Source organism: Schistosoma haematobium, chromosome 3 (assembly GCF_000699445.3).
Source record: "Schistosoma haematobium chromosome 3, whole genome shotgun sequence".
Classification (NCBI taxonomy): domain Eukaryota; kingdom Metazoa; phylum Platyhelminthes; class Trematoda; order Strigeidida; family Schistosomatidae; genus Schistosoma; species Schistosoma haematobium.
In genome coordinates this window covers 112,334-132,320 of record NC_067198.1, presented here as the reverse complement: position 1 = coordinate 132,320, position 19,987 = coordinate 112,334, and the positions used below count along the sequence as shown (strand labels likewise).

The 19,987-nt window shown below is 32.6% G+C and overlaps 1 protein-coding gene across 1 annotated transcript in view; it reads right to left on the bottom strand.

Annotated features, from left to right (window-relative positions):
- The window catches only part of MS3_00004741 (uncharacterized protein), a gene marked incomplete at its 5' end in the record, with an annotated part of 29,876 nt that extends 10,170 nt beyond the window's left edge, over positions 1-19,706 (bottom strand). The window contains 5 exons of the mRNA XM_012944036.3: positions 901-960; positions 3,621-3,770; positions 5,242-5,442; positions 8,222-8,410; positions 19,433-19,706. Of these exons, the coding sequence (XP_012799490.2) occupies positions 901-960; positions 3,621-3,770; positions 5,242-5,442; positions 8,222-8,410; positions 19,433-19,706 (874 nt within the window). The remainder of the gene's footprint in view (positions 1-900; positions 961-3,620; positions 3,771-5,241; positions 5,443-8,221; positions 8,411-19,432) is intronic.
- Positions 19,707-19,987: the final 281 nt, after the last annotated feature.

The window sequence follows — 19,987 nt, the reverse complement described above, 5'->3', positions numbered from 1 at the left end:
TTCATAATTGCTTGAATACCTATCTATCTGTTTATCACCTTCGCAAAACAGTGACGTTTGTATTTTTGTTCCAGTAAAAATGATTTCACGTACTAGTTTGTAGTATAAGACTATTAGGCATAGAGGGTATATATCTGTAAGCACAATTACTGGTTTACGTTTAGTTAAAATCTTATAAAGAATATAATGAACTAGTGTTCGTAATATATCATAGTGCTTTGTTCAGTGTAAGTCTACTATAATGGTGAATTTCAAACCACATTGTATTGATAAAATATTTCGGTTCAATTTCCCAATTGTCTACTACACTCACATGAAGACGAATGTACGTTAAGCGTTCATATTCCATATTAAGTTTAATTACCTTTGTATATTGTATGTGCTTGATTCTATATAACAAATAGTTTTGAAAAAAACAAAATAAAATCCGTAATATTAGGAAGACTTGTTTTCATTAGATGATTTACGCGAATTTGTGCCATGAAATTATTGTGGAATCATTAGAAAATAAAGTAAGTACTAAATTCAAGAATCAGTAGCTAAGTGGATAACGCGATGACGTTTGAAGCGAACAGTACTGAGTTTGAGTCCCAGAGTGAGCATCAACTCTGAGATGAAGGTACATCGAGCTGACGAGTCCTGAGTGGGACAGAGCGAGCGTTCTGGATTCCACTGCCAGTCAATATCCATCTTTGCACATAGTGATAGTAAATACTGTTTGAAATCTTAAGAATTCACTGATATATAATGCTGATTTATAAAGTTTCATTATTAAATTACTGAACATGGATGTAATCTTGTTTATATTACATAATATGTTATTAAGATCTATTCATGAAACTATGTTTTGTGAAATATTAATGAATTCATATATTCGTAATGGGATAATCTTCAACTTACCTTTACACATTACCTCTTCTCCTGACCACGATCCATTTTCTAAGCAAATACGTTTACAACCTAAGAGTATCAAATTCATAATTTATACATTTTCGGTATAATAAATTATGAATACAAAACTTTGTAACATGTTTAAACTGTGACACATCGTTAAATTAACCAGACTGTTTAAATTACATGATTACTAAGTACTGATTAATGTCTTGCTTATTTATTGCATTAGTGTTAATTAACTTTTATTGATTGGATCGAAATGTGACTACTAACTAGTCCAGTCAGCTTGATATTACAAGTTCAAATCCTATTAGAAATATCATTTGCATCAAGATTCTAATACTCCTTCATAAGAAATGCCAACTAGAATGAAAACTATTTTCGGAGTTCGCCCCTCATTAAGTCCAAACGAACTGCGTCACAAGGCAAGTCCTCACTTAGAATCCTTAATACCAAAGGACAAGAGGACGATCAAAGAACACATTACACCGAGAAATGGAGACAGAAATGAGAAGAATGAACAAGAATTGGATAGAACTAGAGAAGAAGGCCTAGGACAGAGTGGATTGAAGAATACTGGTCGATGGCCTATACTCTATTGGGAGTAACAAGCGTAAGTAAGTAAGTCAGTATGTTAGTACGTTCAACTACCTGACACATATTGGGTTCTATGTAGCAATTTTTGTTTTTATTCTGCAGGAACTTCAAAGACTGATGATATCATTCATGAGTAAAGTTTATTTTTAAAATGATTAGTCTATTTTAGATTGAAAAAATTAGTGTTTCTCGGCATAACTGAGTGGTGTGAATGAACAAAAACGTGAAATATTTATTTATTCAGGTGAATTTAGTAATGGTTTCTTTTTTCCATTCAAAGTAAAATATCAGCCAAGTTATATTAAACTGATGTACTGAGTGATAAGCGCTTTCATTGTATACGTTGACTTAAATAGATAGTTATATAAAGTCCTCAACCTGCTGAATATTAATATGTTGACATTGACGTATGAACGAGTGTTCACAAAAAGAACTTTAGGTGCTATATAGCGTTGTTCATCAAACTACAAACGGTCATATATATATATATATATATACCACTGAGCAGAAATTTGTATGACTGACGTTTCTTTACTCAGTATAAGTCACTCTTTTAAAGTAAAAACAACTCGCCGAAATAAATCACGACAGTAAGAAGCAAATAAAGCAGAATCTTAAGTCTGCAATTATCAATGTCATATTATTTTTGGTTAAGGTGATTCTGTATGCTAAATCATAGTGTTTTTGTTTTTGTGTGTCATGATGGATATGAAAAAGTGTATCATTTGTAATATGAAGTAATGGATTTAAGATCTTTTAGAGTCTGTTCAGAAGAATTCACTTGGTATTGTTTACTTGAATCTTCGCATTAATGTTTAGGACTGCAATTGATCAGTCTCATATTGTCATATGTGCATACTGTGAGTATTGCCTCGATATAGCCTTCATTCACAAGCATTATAAGCAAAGATGGGTAATGGCTAGCAGTGGAATTCAGGATGTGCGTTTATTCCTATTTGGCACTCGTCAGTTGGATGTACTTGCATATCAGAGTTGATGTTCGAGTCCCAGAGTGAACATTATTACATTCTATTCCTGACTATCGTTATATACTACTTGTGTGGATATAAGTAGCTCACACCACATCAGTAGTGTCGTTTTAACATTTTACTTGCTTCAAGATTTTAATTGCAAACTGACTTTCAAACTTTCTAGTTATTCATAATATTCAGTTTCATTCAGACAACACATTGGTAGATTAGTAAATAACTATTACTTCGTCTACACCATAGTTTCAGTGTCATAAGTAATTTCGTGTCACTCCATCAAAATGAATTTAACAGAATTTTTTCTACTCAAGTTTGTTTATTTTTAATCTTTGTAGTGCTAAGTAAGCCCATATAACCTATCCTAGCTTCTGGATAGGCCAATTTATCCACTCTTCTTGAGCCACGTTTTGACCTTGTTAGTTGTTCACTTATCAACCCTGCCTGCTTTTATATGAGCGTATACGTGTGTACATTTCTTATCATATTCATCACATGTTTGTAACTTATTTTTATCTAGCCATAAATATTGATTAACGCTTGATTAAATGGAGTAAGCTCACATGTCTTCTCCACTGCACGTCGTTTCGCTTCCTTCGCTTTGTTCCTCTGATTGTTTGATTTACACAAGGTTTGTAGTGTAATCTGGGGATTATGTTTACTAATTGTATAAGAAATGTAAATAGTTTACGGTATAACATAGTCTATAGTAAATGACCGTTGAGTGGTAACTAATATCGTGCTTCTTAAGTCCATGACACTAATACCATTGATCAAGTTACCAAATATCCAAATAACTAGACACTGAGTGTAATATTGTTTCTACGTTACGAATGTGAGGCAGTTAACACTAGACCACAGGCCCTGGTGTATATGAATATTTTGCGTTTGTAAACCATAGCAACTGATACTCCTTATGGGATTAAAACCAACTTCACACATTATCAGATTCAAAGATATTAATATTGAACTAATACAGGTAGGACGGCTGAGGTCAGTAGTTCTGCCTCCAGATTTGTACTAATAATTTGGATATCAAAGTCATAAAAAACTTCGCCATGACTTAAACTTCATAACACACATCTCACTAAAACCAACTATGAGAAAAAAAATTAGAAATAATAAATATTTTTTATTGCTAACCTAAGCCATTCTCCACTGACAACAAACCAGTATCGCAATGTACATTATAACCTTCTGAACATAAGATAATTGCTTCTGCTTGAAAACTTTGATCATATTTGTATTGAATATATCCGTAAGCTGGTTCTTTTATAAAACCACATGACACTCCTGTAACAAGAAAAATTAATAATTAATAAACATTTCGAAGTTAAATACTAATGTTCAGAATGTAATTCCACGAGCATAAGACACAAACTATCGTTTCACAAGATTTAATTAGATGGTGGTTTCGAGATTCAAAGGTTCAAACTTCCAACTTCAAGAAGACTTCGATGTTACATACTCATTAAAAAAAAAGTGGATTTACTTAATTTTTACTAGTAGACGATGAACTGTGATGTTCAACCGTTGAAGGAAAATTATAGAAGGGAGTGACTGGATTATATTTTGTTAACACCATATAAGTCACTTGACTCCAAGACGATAGTTTAAGTGTATTGTTTCCATCGCAAATCTGAAGATCATTGATCTGATCTTATGTTGGGTGACCAAATTCCCACTTCTCCTATGCGGTCTGGTTTACTTGTATATAAACTACGTATGTCTGTTATATATATTATATTTTATATGTTCCGGACTAAACGGGCTGGGCTAGGCGAGAGGCTACAAACAGTACAGGCGACCAATAAGGATTTAGAGTTGACTCAAGGCTGTGACTGCTGCTTGACGTGTCATTGGATTATCACAGTGAAAAAGTCATATTTGTTGGTATTCTGATTAGCAATTTTGTCACATGGTAATTGATAGGGCGTAAGTGATACCAAAAACTTTAACATTACAACCTCTATTTTAATTAAGGCAAATCCTATATGAAGGGTTTGTATTTTAACTTGGTTGACATTGAGGACTGAAAATGATTAATTTCTGTCGTTATACGTGCATCCTCACAAGTTTTAATAATGTTAGATTGCAGCTACAATTACAATACAAAACGTGTGTTTCGTTCTATTTGGAACTCATCAGCAGGGCGTAAATGTAACCTAATGTTCATGTTCTCGGAATGATTAAAAACCAGTGTCTGCCGTTCTGAAAGCCAAGACAGTATTTTTCAGGCTGGATTTTACTGATAACATTAATCCAACTTTACTGAAAGAAAAATTTTAGTGTGAAGAACTTAAATACATTTAAAATATGTGAAAACAAACATTTACCAAGTCTTTTGTTAATTGTGAAGCATGCTGTTTAAATTGACAAAAATAACTCTTTCCTAATTTTTTAACATGAATCTAGGACGTGTCAAAATTTCATACTTTTCGTTATTTTGTTTGTCAAACCCGAAATATTTTATTTACCATAAAATTAATTATGATTGCTTGAGGCAATAATTTACTTACTTACTTACGACTGTTACTCCTTGTGGAGGGACATAGGTCGCCCGCCAGCGCTCCACTTGTAGCTCTTCTAGAGTTACTGCCGGTCTCAAGCTCGGGTAAAGGAGGAGGGTTGGGCAAGGGGTTACCATCCCATCCCGTAGAAAACTAACTCGCTAAAAAACGCTAACCAGGCGATAGTTTAGCTAAGTGAAACCTATCTTAACATTAAATTATTTGAAAAATGGTCTAGCTCTAGTTATGCTTACTCTCACATTTCAATTCTGAATAGTACCATTCCGTTCCAACACATAATGCTTCTATAAATTGTCTCTCTGAATCCATATATCCAGGAATACATTCAATTCTCACTTTTTCACCTGATCGAAAGTCATCACGAATCTTCTCTGGGACATTTTGATTTGATTGAATTATTCGTGTGTTTAAGATAGCCGGTGGACTAAAACAAGCTTAAATAAGTTAAAAATAAACGAATTGTTTGTATAAATTTACAAGTATCGAAATAGATACATCAAAAGTTTCTTAATTACGTAATGACTATACAACAATTGTGCATACAATGTCACTGTTTCAAATTATGGTGACATATATTCAGTGATTTTTGTAACAACAAAAATAAAAACCATATGTTTTCTCTAATTTGTCACACTTTATTTGTAACCACATTTTTATTCAATTTCTGTTGTTTTGCCGTATCACTTGTTAGAAAAGACGATGATAATTGTTTCGATGAATGATATACGATTCTACTACCGCGTTGTTTAAAATATAGAACACTATCTACGCCGTTTGTTCTTCTGTTTTATTGGCTACCGTTTTGATTGAAGACTATAATAGTATTATAACATCATTATAGGCCTTCCGACTCAACGTTGGACTTTTGGCGCGGATTACTATTGTATAATACTATTGGACTCCGTCTTTCTCATTACGTCATTGGTGTAGTCACTTGCAGAGGAACACCTGTCAATCAAGTAAACTCAGTTTGTGGTCGTTGTTCTCACGAGGCAGTTCACAAGTAACATTCATTCTATAGTAACTGTTAGCGTCTGTTTGTTTAATATACCTTTTGTATTGCTAATGGTATTTTGTTATCTTTGGTTTTACTAACGGACAAACATCTAGGTTTCTTTACTATTAATTTTTTTGGTATATCACTATTAACCTAGTGTATCAATATATTTTGTGTAAGCTCTTTTTGTTTGGGAACCACCACAAAATTAAAAAAAACGTTTGATGAATCCTAACTATTGTTGATCACTTACATGTTTCTCATTAACTTTGAAAAATTATACACCAGAATGTGAACAAACGATGTTATTTAACAGAACAATGTACTTGTTTGTAAATGGAAGATTTTACAAGTTTTAAATTACGTTATGTTGTCTAAGCCAACCTTTGAGCTCACAATTAATTGGGAAGCTTTGGTCGTTGTTCTAGATAAAATTTACTGGGATCAAAAAGGAACCCACACCATCTATACATATCTGAATAGAAAGTATAAGTGAAACTACATGAAATTTTGTAACTCATATTAGTGTACAAGGACAACCAGGAATATTAGTTTGATTGAGGAAAAGTCGGTATGCTGAAATGAGAATATTCAAAGGATAAAAGACGATTTCTGGAAGCATGACATTCAAGTGATTCTGTAATCTGTAGATATACCAACATAGACTCTATTCGTCCATTTATGCAGATAAAGAAGACAGTTAGCAGAAATATCAAGACAGGTAAAGCTAAAGTGTCCTGGGAAACAATCAATCACTGACTAGTTCATGAGAACGGACTGATTTGTCACTATTGAGACACTTAAGTAACACATTTTCTCTCAAACTTCTGATGATATTGTCTAGAGCTATAACAAAAGGTGTATAATTAAATCATGAACACAGAGAGTATAAGACAACCTAGATTTTGATATGCTTTATCAATAAACTGATTCATTTACACACTACTTTAGAATATTATAGTCATTAAAGCTGATATACTCAACAAACAAACAAATATCGATATTGTCACTCATCTGCATATAATGTAGGACTTTGAACAAATGTTCATCTGTTTAACTCATCATACCTCATGCCGAAAAGTAAACAGAATGTTAACGTCATCGAAATAATAGTACTATCATTGATGATGAAACAAAAGTATTATACTTTGAGAAAATGTAGGAAATCAAATCAGTAAAAAATCAGAAATGTTAACAAGAGTGAAAATTCAAAACGAAAATTATTGATGAATATATCTGTAACACTGTCATAACGCTTGGTATCCGAGTCTGATACTGAGACACAAACATCCTACGAGTAGCGATGCAACTGGCAATGAAGTCGGAAAACTGAAAGCGAGGAAGGAAGTGTAAGGGGCTAAATCAGATCAAATGTATAAGTATTCATTTACTGTATGAAGTTTTGGAGATTGTTGAGTTCCGTCGAAATCATGGATCAAATCAAGTTAAACCTCCACTGAAAACTTGAAAACTCTGAGTAGCCAGTTTTTTCTACTATGAAAATCGTCAACAGTGAGAATCTACGATCCTTCACGTAAGACTCAAACCACTGGACTTGCGTCCAAGCATGAGAACGCTTAAACTCTAGACCAATAAACCGATGTTAATATTAAACTTCAATCGATCCACAACATTGCACCGCCATTTTCACTTATACGTATGTCTATTCCTTAGAAAATGAAAGCATTTCATGTTCAACAACATGCACCAGTTACTAAGACATTTTTTATTAGAACAACGTGGCCTTCTCATTTGGTGACTTTGATTGGCCCACTGTTTCAGACACTATGACTGAACTTCAGTCACACTGTTTGAAGGTAGTTTAAAAAATGAGTTGAAGTTAGCAGGAAAATTCAGAATGGATGTTTCATCGTATTTAAGACTCATAAAATTCATGTCATGACACCCCAGCGTTGAATCCAATTTCAACACAGCCTCCATTGAACTACCGTGTCCAAATAGTTAATCACATTTTAAAAAGGTATGATGTTCACGTTATCACTAGTAAGTATGTTGAGTTATTCTGTTGTTGATGTCTGAAGATTCCAACAAAGATTAAAACTCGCGGAATTCAACCAGTAAATCTTCACTCGTGGCATTTATTTAGGTTGAAAATTCACTTACCGGATCATTTTATCTTTAATATTAACCTTTTAAAGCATATACTACAAAATATCTTAATATGAATTTACTAACAAACAATGTGTTTATCATACTTTCAGTCTGATTACTGCATGTTGGTGCCTCACCACTCCAACTTAACGTTGCTAAACAATATCGTTTACGCTGTCCTCGAACAGTTAAACCTGGTTTACATGTATATTCCACAATGTCTCCAACATCTGTATCATTGAATACAACATTTCCGTTTAATAATGGTGCAGGATCTGGACATTTAGCATTTTCTAAAAAAAATTCATACAAAAAACAAAAGTGAATCTCTACCTTCAGTACCATTAAGTTAACCTAAACTTTACAACAAACGTTGTATTTAATTCCATCAATTATAAGTAACATAGAACCTAGGGTAAATGTACATCGGTTCAAGTTGTTGGGCTACACAAATACAACAAGATCAATATCGACGTAGTAGTAGTTATGGTATCAGCGTTAGTAAGTAAAAATTAGTTAAAAGAAATATGATTTTAGATGAAGGAATGAATTCGAGGATGAAAATATACGAACTAACTTCAAAACTTAGGATCTAAGAAAAAAATGGTCTGTGCCACTATGACCAATTATAATCAAAGTCATCCAACGTTTCCAGCCATTGGACACTAACCGAAACGCGACAATATTCACTTGTCAACCTGACTGACTGATGTTACGTCTTAGTTCGATTGCTTCCTGCGGTTTGGAGTAAAAGATAGTTAGAAATACATTATTTATATCTCAACCACCTCAAACGATGAATATTCACAAATTCATAAAGCTAGTACGTTTCAAGAGTATAACTCAATGATAAACCTGAGAATTGCATTAAATTATTGAATATTGACTGGGTGAATTGTGTAGGTGATGGAAAAGTTTCCATTTTAAGCAACAATTGTGCACAGATGGATAGTGGCTAGCAGTGGAATCCAGGACGCACGTTTCGTCCTATTTTGAGACACGTCAGCTGGATGTACCTGCATCTCAGAGCTGATGTTCACTCTGTGACTCGAACTGACTACCGTTCGCTTCAAACGTCATCGCGTTATCCACTTAGCTATGGAACTACTGAGTTTTAATATGTGAATTGTGACTATATTTATGATTCAGTGTTTGATTACATTCAATCGCTATAATTATTCTTCATAACGCATAATAATTTAACTAGAAGTCAGTTAACATCGACACTATTTAACAATTGATAGTGCAAATGATCTAAAACTGAACTTCCATGACATCTACAAATCCCTACTGTAATCTCTGTGAGGCTTTATGGATGACGATGAATTATGGTATAATAACTAACCAACGTTACGTGATACTAAATGATTCCTAATGATGCATAACTTAAAATAATCGTTTATTGGACCTGCATCTCATTTCAAATGAGATTTTATTCAGAAATTGATAATTAGTTATAATTGCATGAAAAAACAACTTTATCCTTTCAAGATTTCTCTGTTCAGTAACAAGTATTGACAATAAGTACGATGATTTGAAAGTAGTTGGAATGTAGTAATATAAAGTATTTGTTATATCTAGAGCTTATATTCTGAATCAAATGTCAACACAGCATCCATCGAACTACCACGTCCAAATAGTTGATCACATTTTAAAAAAGTATAATTTATCATTCATATTGCTTAATTCATCAATATTGTTCACATTTATTGGTCTTTGTGAAGTGTATTTTTTTAGATCTTAAAGTAGATTGTAATGCAGTCATCAAAAATCCAAGATTCATCGTACAAATTCATTAAGTTATAACAGAACATTCTTGTCAATTCGACGAAGGTTGGGATTATGGCAGAAACACCATAATAAGAGAGTTTATAATGTCGATAAATGAATGTGGTGTAGTGAATAAGAACACGAGTGGGGACAATGGAATGTACTTAAACAATAACTTACAGAACATCTCACTAAAATCTTGGAACCATACAGTAAAAAGTTATTTTGCAAACTATCAATCACTTGTCTCAAACTTCACTGCTCCTTTTGCAAATATCAGTCTATAGTCTCAGATTTCATTGTTCGTGCATTTTCATTATTATTATTATTATTATTATTATTATTATTATTAATGGCTTTATTCAATATTATATTTTGGTACAATATAGAATTCTCATACCGATTGCTTTCCGTTTCTGCTCTTTCCTTTTCGATCTTCTACTGAAATACATTCTAGTACTGACCATCATTGTATACTACTTGTGTGGATATAAGTAGCTCATACCACAGTGGTTTTAAATTCAAAAAGAATTATTTATTCCTTCAAGATTGATATATGTGCCTTAATAATTGGTATAGAAGGATTGAAAACCTGGACTTTTTTTTACTTTATATTGATTTCTTTCAATTACCTAACATCTAGACTAAATGGAATGCATTTTATATAGATAGATATGTTTTGAATTAGTTGAAGCCGAAACCGGATGTAACTTAGTGTACAGGTAATTGTTATTTAGCAGAGCACTAATTACATCGTTTGAAATTTATTAAAACACCTTCACAGAAATGTAGGTGACTATCTTACCCCTTATATATATTTATATGTATGATGATGCTGATTCGTTTCGTCATTTCTGGAAATGTTCTATCTGCTCCTTAAATACCGAACGATCTCTATTGAAGGAGCACGATATTTACCTTGACTAGAGAGATTATGATTTTTAAGTTTATAACATAAGTAGATGTTTCGTAATATTTAAAGTATCAAAAAAGTCACAATAACCTGGAGTCAATTTTTGTTATCCTCTGATATCTGCATGAATAATCGTATAAAAACGTTGAAGGCTTAAACAATGCAATCAAATTTGAAAAAAGCTTCCCTCAAATTTGTTCTGGCTTCTACTGATTCTTCGGATGTGAATTGTTCATAACAAGAATAATGTCGATAAAACTAACTCAATAATAAACCGGTATTTAAATCAAAACAAATCTTATAACGTTAGTTAATCATTTGAGACAGTCGTCTTTTATGTCAGTTGGATGAATTCTTTGGAATGTCTAGCGTTTTTAGTGTACAGATTTGAGATGTTGTAGATATGCATTATTTTTTACATCTGACAACTTTATTACTGTATTTATCGACTTCATCATGTAGTCATTTGATTGACTATCATTATAAATTATACAGATTGGCATTTATAGCACTTAATTGTTAACTGAATAAAACAGATTACTCATAGATAAAGTTGACCGTAGCCTGAATATTTTATTGACAATTTTCATCTGAAACATTGAATGAATTCATTTAAAACTCTTTCAAGTGTATAAATTTTCAGTGAATTTCAGGTTCAAGAAATATGACTGTCATGGTAGAATTACTTAGTTATTTAGTGTGTGTTTTTTTAATTTTGTCAAATACTCTATGAAGTGGAACATAATTACTTCTGAATATTTGTCTTCTTAAAATAATAAATAGTGACAACTGAATAAAATAAATGATAAGCGAAATTGTAATCATGGATTGGTTGAGGTTAGACATTAACACTGTTGGATGCCGGCTCAGTGGTCTAGAGGTTAAACGTTCGTGCGCGAGACTGGGGCTCTGAGTTCGAATCCCATGGGCGAGACCGTGGGTGTGCACCGATGAGGAGTCCCACAAAATGATAATACAGTCGTCCAGTGCTTCGAGGTTCCCAACGGTGGTCAAACATCAATCGGTTCATGATCTCAATCAACAAAATTGTAATTTTCGATAGATTGAAAGAATGCTCAGACATTCAACAGCTGTTGGAAACATGTGCTATTTATTTGAAGGCAATTCTTTTATTTATTGGCTGAAACTGATTGTTAATGACTGAATAATATGTTACTACGAATGTTATAACAATTCCTGATATTCAACGGTTTCCTATACCAGGGACTGAAGCTCTAATATTCACGATTGTCTGCTATCCCGTTATTCTTTGATTGAGATCATTAACCTATTGGTGGTAAACAACCATTGAAAACTCAGAAGCACTGGACGGCCGTTTCGTCCTATTGTGGGACTCTTCAGTATTGGGCATGCACGATCACGCTCAAAAGATTCAAAAGCAAACGCTTTACCTCGAGACCACTTAGCCCGCATTCAACAATGTTTATGTCTAACTTCAACCGATCTACGAAATTGTGAGAAGTGATGACCATTGGAGTTCGACCAGGTCTGTTGTGAGATAGTAACTCATTGAAGACAATGGTGGACGATGGCGCAATTTCTTGGTTTCTTTGAAACTGTTGAATGTATTTTATTCTATACTAAACAATTATGTCACAAATATCATTTTCGTTCATTCATTTTAACTAATTACAATCATACATGAATAAATACAAACCATATCATGAATTTATTTTTAAACTAAACAACCTTATAAACCACAAATCTATGTATGACATTTTTGAAACCATTTTGTTTATTTGTCTTTCAATTGAACAGAACACATATATCAGATCCATATATCAGAACCATATATCAAATCGTTAATTTGTAAGATGTTCATCAACTGTTTCAAAATGCCTCAGACTTCATTGCCCTTGCATTTTCATACAATTGCATTCTATTCCCGCTCTTGCTTTCTTGATCTTCCCCCCATTTTCTGCTGCCAGACATTACATTTCTGACTCACGTCATATACTACTTATATCAATATAAGGAGCACGCACCACACTACTACTACTTCTTCTATTACTACTACAAATCTTACTGATTTAATATTTGTTTAAGTGAACTATTTTGATTAATAACTAGTCACGCGGTTTCATAAAAATAATCTACAAATTTGCATATATTATGTCGACCAATTTTATGCAGATATAGAAATATAATTTTTCATTATTAGAGAATCTTTTGCAACGTGTACGAATAAAATTTTAAAAAAAACTCAAATGAACATCTACACCGATTCTCTCGCTACAATCAGTTAATTACGAAATAGTGATGATCAATGTCATATCTCTTTAATTCTCTAATAATAAAAGAAATCTTTCAATCAATGTGAGATATAACCAATAGTCTAAGTGATTCAATATCACATGGTGACATCTGAGACTCTAAAACTGTGTTACTCAAAGTCGTATCCCACAGAGAGGATCAACTCTTATAAAGCTGAAGGTACAATTTCCTGAATAAAGACGAGATGCAAAACTGTATATGACTACTTCCAGCCACCTACGACATTCATGTAAAGATGACGAACAAAATAATGAATGTCATTCAAGTGATCATACATATGAAATAGTGAATGTTGATGCTATATAGTTTACTGCAACATAACGTGAATTCAATATGTTAAAGACTTTAAAGAAATGAGTAGAAAAGGCTAATATAAAAATATATTCTTAGATAAAGATAATATATGTGATATAATGTTGTTAGTCTTAAATTTCCTTCATATGGAACTCATTGATGAAAAACTTTTATCTAAGTTCTATAAACTATAAGAAAGACTTCCTATTCTGCGTAAATTCGGTATCTGGTTCATAAGTGATTATTTAATATACTGTCACCTTTGCATCACAAAATAATTTATTTCCCAAAATGATTGTTCTAGATACGTATACATCGGTGGCTCACACTCAGTTATTGATAAGTGAATCTTCAAGAATTACACTATTTGAATATAAAAAGCCTAACGCAATCAGAATCTCATTGACTCAACATCTTATCTCATGTAATGAGGTGATTCCATCTACTTTATCTCATAAAATGACCTGAAAACTTGGACAATTAAACTCAATAAAGATACTAGTCAGAAAGCTATGTGGTAAATAGAGTTATTACGAAATTCATGATTTGAACTGTCAGTTTTATTGAGAATGTAAAACATACAGTCTCTTATTAATCTGCATTAACACAAAAGTAACAGGCAAAAGTCTTCTAACGAAAGAACATGGAAATCAGATAAAAATACTTAGAAATGATAAAGACTTGATTATAACACGTCCAGATAAAGGTGCTGGTTTAGTGCTGTTTGATTGCAAGACTTATGTTGAAAAAATGACAACGTTATTATCAGATGACACCAAATTCTCAAAACCAATTAATGAGAAAAACAAGACTGAAATCATAGAAAAACGACTGGATGAAGTTCTTATGAGAACGAAAAATGAACAGTTAATCAACGAACAGGTCTTTGAGCGCATAAAACCAACAGCATTAATAATACCGCGATTATACGGTCTGCCAAAATTTCACAAACCTGGCCTACCTCTCAGACCAATTCTCGATATGTCAGGATCCCCTTACCACTCTATAACAAAGTGGCTGGCGAATCTCCTAGAACCCGTTAGAAAACGCATTTGTAAACATTCCGTACGTGATACTTTTGAATTTATCGAGCACATAAAAGAAGTGAATGTAAGTGACAAAATTATGCTATCTCTGGATTTCGAATCATTATTCACTAATGTTCCACTCACAGAGACCATTAATTCTACCTGCAAGTACATAAATAATAAGGAGATAAACATTGGGATACCTGAGGTTTATTTGAAGGAACTATTACTACGCTGCACTTGCAATGTACAGTTCACACTCAACGATGTAATTCATAGACAGAAGGGTGGTATAGCAATGGGATCCCCACTTCGTCCATTACTGGCAGATTGCTTCATGGCCAGTTTAGAAAACAACCAACTCAAAACAATTATAGAAAACCTCAACTTGTATAAAAGGTACGTGGATGATATCTTCATCATTTGTGACAACAAATGTAACTTAAGTAATCTCCCAGAGACAGTTAATAATTGTCACCCATCAATAAAATTCACAATTGAAGTTGAAAACAAACAAAATATTTACTTTATTGATGTGCAAATGACAAGAAAGCAAGACGATACTTTAAAAAGATCTATTTACAGGAAACCGATGTGGAATGGCCAACTATCAAATTCCCACAGTTGGGTTCCCATCAGCCGAAAAAGAAACTTAATAATAACACTCGATACAAGAATACGAAGAATCTGTAGTCTCGAGGTCGAAGATGAAGAATTGGGCCTTTTAAAGGAGATATTTATCAAAAACGGGTATCCTTCAATATCCATTGATAAAAACATGAAGCCAAAAACTCCAAAAACACAAATAATTACAGTAGACAAGAAAACATTATACATGAACATCGACTTCTAAGGTGATAGAGCCACATATATCTTGAAGAGGAGAATTCCGGATTCCTTAAAAAGAACATTCTTCGCAGAAACATTGCGAATATTATTCTCCAGCCAATCATTGTTCACCAATATTCTGAAAGATAAATTATCGCATCTGACCAACTCAATGTGCATTTACCAATTTACCTGCTTTTGTGGAGATAGGTATATAGGTCGTTCGATGCATACTTTATGCAAAAGAATTCAAGAACGTTGTCCAGCGTGGCTAAAAAGAGGAGGCAACGGCTCATTAGGAAATTCTATAATCGAACACCTTGTGAACACAGGTCACTCAATCAAGACAGACTCTGCGTTCAAAGTCATCTACAAGGTAAGTAAAAGTATTCCTAAGACAATTAGACTGCATGTTCTTTGCATTGCCGAAGCAATAGCCATACATCTGGAAAAACCAGAATTGTGTGTGAAAGAGACTGGTACAACCTCTTCTTCTACATTGGTCTTAATGTATTTAAATTTTTCTCTCTTTTTCATACTTTTGTTCCTTAACAGCCATCTGCTTCACCTTCCATCTTCCCTTTAAATCTTCTACCCCTAACTAGTTTGTTTTTATTTCCATGACTATTCCGATTACATTTCATCTCTATTTCAACATTTTATCTTATCATGCTGAGCCGTCCTTTCCCAATGATAATTTCCCTATCTTTTTTAATACCTATGTTTATTTAACCTCATTGTCACCGTGTATAACAGAACTTTACTATCAGTATTATTATCATCCCGTAAAAATAAGTATATATATATATTTACGATTGTACAGCTTTGAAAATGATTTCCAGATTTTTTATTATTATTACTATATTCTTTTCAGCATTAATCTGTTTCGTTTTCATATTTTTAATTAGCGTCATAATGGACAATCAACGTTTTTACTTCTTATCTACAAACCACTTTTCAGCATAGTCAACGTTGCGCTATAGTATTGTCTTGGTATAAAATAACGTACAGAAATGGTGTGACACTACAAGATCGACATTAGTGAAGGTTAAGGATATGTTGCCAAAGGAAGAACAACAAAATATTGTTTATGAGATCAACTGTCATGACTGTGATGCAGCTTATGTGGGAGAAACATTCAGACAACTGAATGTAAGGTTGAAGGAACACAAACAGTGTTTGGAAATGTTCTCATATCCTCGGTTGACTTAAAGAAACTTGAGAATAAGTCTGCGATAGCTTTACATGCGTTAGAAACAGGACACAAGATTAATTTTGAAGGGAACAAAACACTTCAGAAAAGTTTTACCACTGATAAATAAAGATTGAAAGCAGAAGTGCTGTATATATGGGCGTACACGAATCGCTAAACAGAAAGGATGGTATTCAACAAGCAACTACTTGGCAAATATTCGTTAACAAGTAATTGGACACTTTCTTCATTCAACCTGTTTATTTCACATGCATCGTTATTTTTGACTGAATTCAATGAGTTTTTAGCAATACAATTATGTATTTGATGATTCTCATTTTAACTTGCAATTCAATGATTCAAAAACAACTTTTTCAACGTTCAACTTGCTTTTTTATTTTTCCTTCATATAAAAACATATTAACAACGAATATTATTCATTATTAACTCAATCCTACACATACAGACAGAAAATTCGTTTCAGTCATTTATTTTCACGTCGTAAACCTTTCACATGATTCCCATGTAACTGACTCGTGTTATCCTATTTACTAAATATCAACATCCCAAATATGATTGGATTAAGCACAGTATAGATTTGATTTGATTTGATTATTACAACGCTGTATATTTCTTTGATGATTTTAATATTGATTATTCTACCTTAAAGAAGTCCAGACAAGTTAGCTGGACGAAACGTTAGAATTATTTTTAAAATTCAATAACTGAGATTATTTCAAATATAATTTTCATATAAAATGTCTTCTCTATACTTGGCGCCCAATTTCTGTCAAACTATTCGTTCTAATCTTGACGAATATTCGTACCGTATTGAAAGCGTTTATTGACTAAAATGTAATTTTGCCATTTTAATAAAACCGAGTAATGATCATTAGTATTAATATTTAAAGAAAGTTATAACATATTTACCTAACTCTAAACATTTGAATAAATGAATAATAAGAGGCTTTAACAAATGATAAGTTAGTACAAAACAACTGTATTTCTATTTATTTTAAATCAACTTTACATATGACATCAGTTGATGGGAGAAACTATCTTTAATTCGAAAATGCATTCTGCATACAATAAATAGTTTGAAGTATGTAATGATCACATTTTATGATTGATAAGTCTCCTAATTGGACGCTAGTTTTGGTTCCTAAGCTCTTCCAGTAACCTCCAGGCTAAATCTACACAGCAACTTGAACACGAGAGAAGAGGCACGAAATACTGAAGAAAACGCTTTCTCCAAACGTTCGTTTATGTACAGAAAATCTGGGGTTTTTATAGTAGTTTGGATGTCTTTGGGTTTCCGGAAAATTCTGGAATGCTACTAAACATAGTAGCAGTATAAGTAATCATCCAAACAGACACTTGACATGTGACCTCTCACTTTCTAGATGTTTCTGGCAAAACTTCTAGTAAACGCTGATTGGATGAGATGCTTCTCATTGTTTTCAGAACCTTTCTTGGCTTTTTTACGAATAGTTTTCTGGATCTTTCCAACAATCATCAGAATAGCATTTGATTTTTTAAAATGCTCTATCTTTGATTACAATTAAGATGTCTGGGCACAAAATTTCAGTTTCATCTATCTTACTTGTGTATATTTTATATTTTAATATTAAAGATCATGACAGATTCTATACATTCCAAAGATGTTTTGGAGTGTATTTTGCGATTAAATAGTACGTACGCGATTCAAAGGTGAAATAGGAGATGAAAATATTGGATATTCCATTGGCCTGAGATTTAAGTAGTTTACTAAGTAGTTAAGTGATTTGAACAGAAAGTACTTAACAAGAAAAAATCATAAATGATGAATACAAATAAAACATTGAATTAGAAAATACAGGAGAATAGTCATTCCTTTGAAAGCATGAAATTATAGAGGGAAAAATATCTTTAAGAGATGAGAAAGCAGACAGTTTCAATTGAACACGTATGAACAGTAATTTGAAACTAATCAGATCTTGACTTTTCTTAAAAGGTTAGTTTGGGTGAAAATTTAGAATAAGTTTAGTAAATTGCGTGATATATGAAGAAAAATAAATTCCATACCATCATTCGTGAATATCGCTGGAAGCTTATACACACCATATTGAGCATAAGTGAATTTGGAGATAAAACAATGTGAAGTCACCTTTAGGTAGTGATTTTTAAAAACCACAAAGCACTAAAAAATAGTTTAATAAAGTTTAAATGAAATACGATAAAGCTACAATGAATCAAGTGTTTTCTGACTTGTTTTTATCAACAACTTTCCAGCTAATTCCAACCATTGATTAGAACTATTTTACAATACACTTTCTGTCAGAAGATAACTGACAACAGGATTAAAATGTAGTTTTCCCCGTAATACGAAGCTGAGAAAATAATGTGTACAACTCTGAGTTTATCAACGGAAAATAGGTCAACCATATAACAGAATTTCAGTCAAAAATCTGGTAATTTTGTGTATTATTTAGTAATTTTTTGTCCCATTTTGTCATGTATAGCCTCAAATGAAAAAAAATACTGTTAAAGTAAACAGCATATATTTGATTATCTTACACGAAATCGATTGTTTTCAGGATTTCAAGTCCAGACCTTCGTAAACTGTCATCTTACCGTCTGATATGAAATAGTGATCTAGAGGTTAAGCGTCCGTGCGCGAGACTGCAGCCTCTGAGTTCGAATCATGCGAGTGGGACTGTGGATGCGCACTGTTGAGAACGAAACGGTCATCCAGTGCTTCCGGGTTTTCGCTCGTGCTCTAACATCAATCGGTTCATGATCTCAATCAAAAATCGTAAAACGTTTTACCAACTAATGGATAATAGTCAAAAAAACTATTTGTAAGTAAATGTCTCATTCATAGGAATAAACCATTACTGTATGCCTATTGATTCACTTCATTGCTTTGACTAATCTAAAAACAAAGCTTCAAATCAACCAGTAATCTTAAATACGTGACATAAATGAATATAATCCTTGTTAAACATTTTCTTACCTTGTAAGCATACTGATCCACATTTGATTGGATCACAAACACATCTTTGTGATGGACCATAACTAACCCAACAATCAATATGTTGACTACATGATTTATTTGGACAATTTATTGAATCTAATTTATTGAAATGTTTTAAATGACATCGACCAAATGGAAGATTTGTGAATTTTTCTTTGTACACCAATGAATCACATGATGTGATAATAATAATAAATAAAATAATTAAACTTTGAATAATAAAGAATGTTAAATGTTGAATAGTTAGATCCATTTCTTATCAACTTTTGTTTGAATGTATAAGATTTCTCCAACCCGTTAGTTTGAATAAATGACGAAATCAAATCAAATAGATTACTACATTTTCTAAATAAATTTAGTTTAACATTCATTCAAACTAGATTGGTTAAACATTTACAGCCAATCAATGTAAGATTGTGTCTAGCTTCAATAGGACTGTTTGTTTTCTCTAGCTTACTAAAACTGTTTCTACCAGTTTTCTTTTATAGTTTCATTGACTTACTGAGATGATCTATTGAGAAGAAATGTGAACGA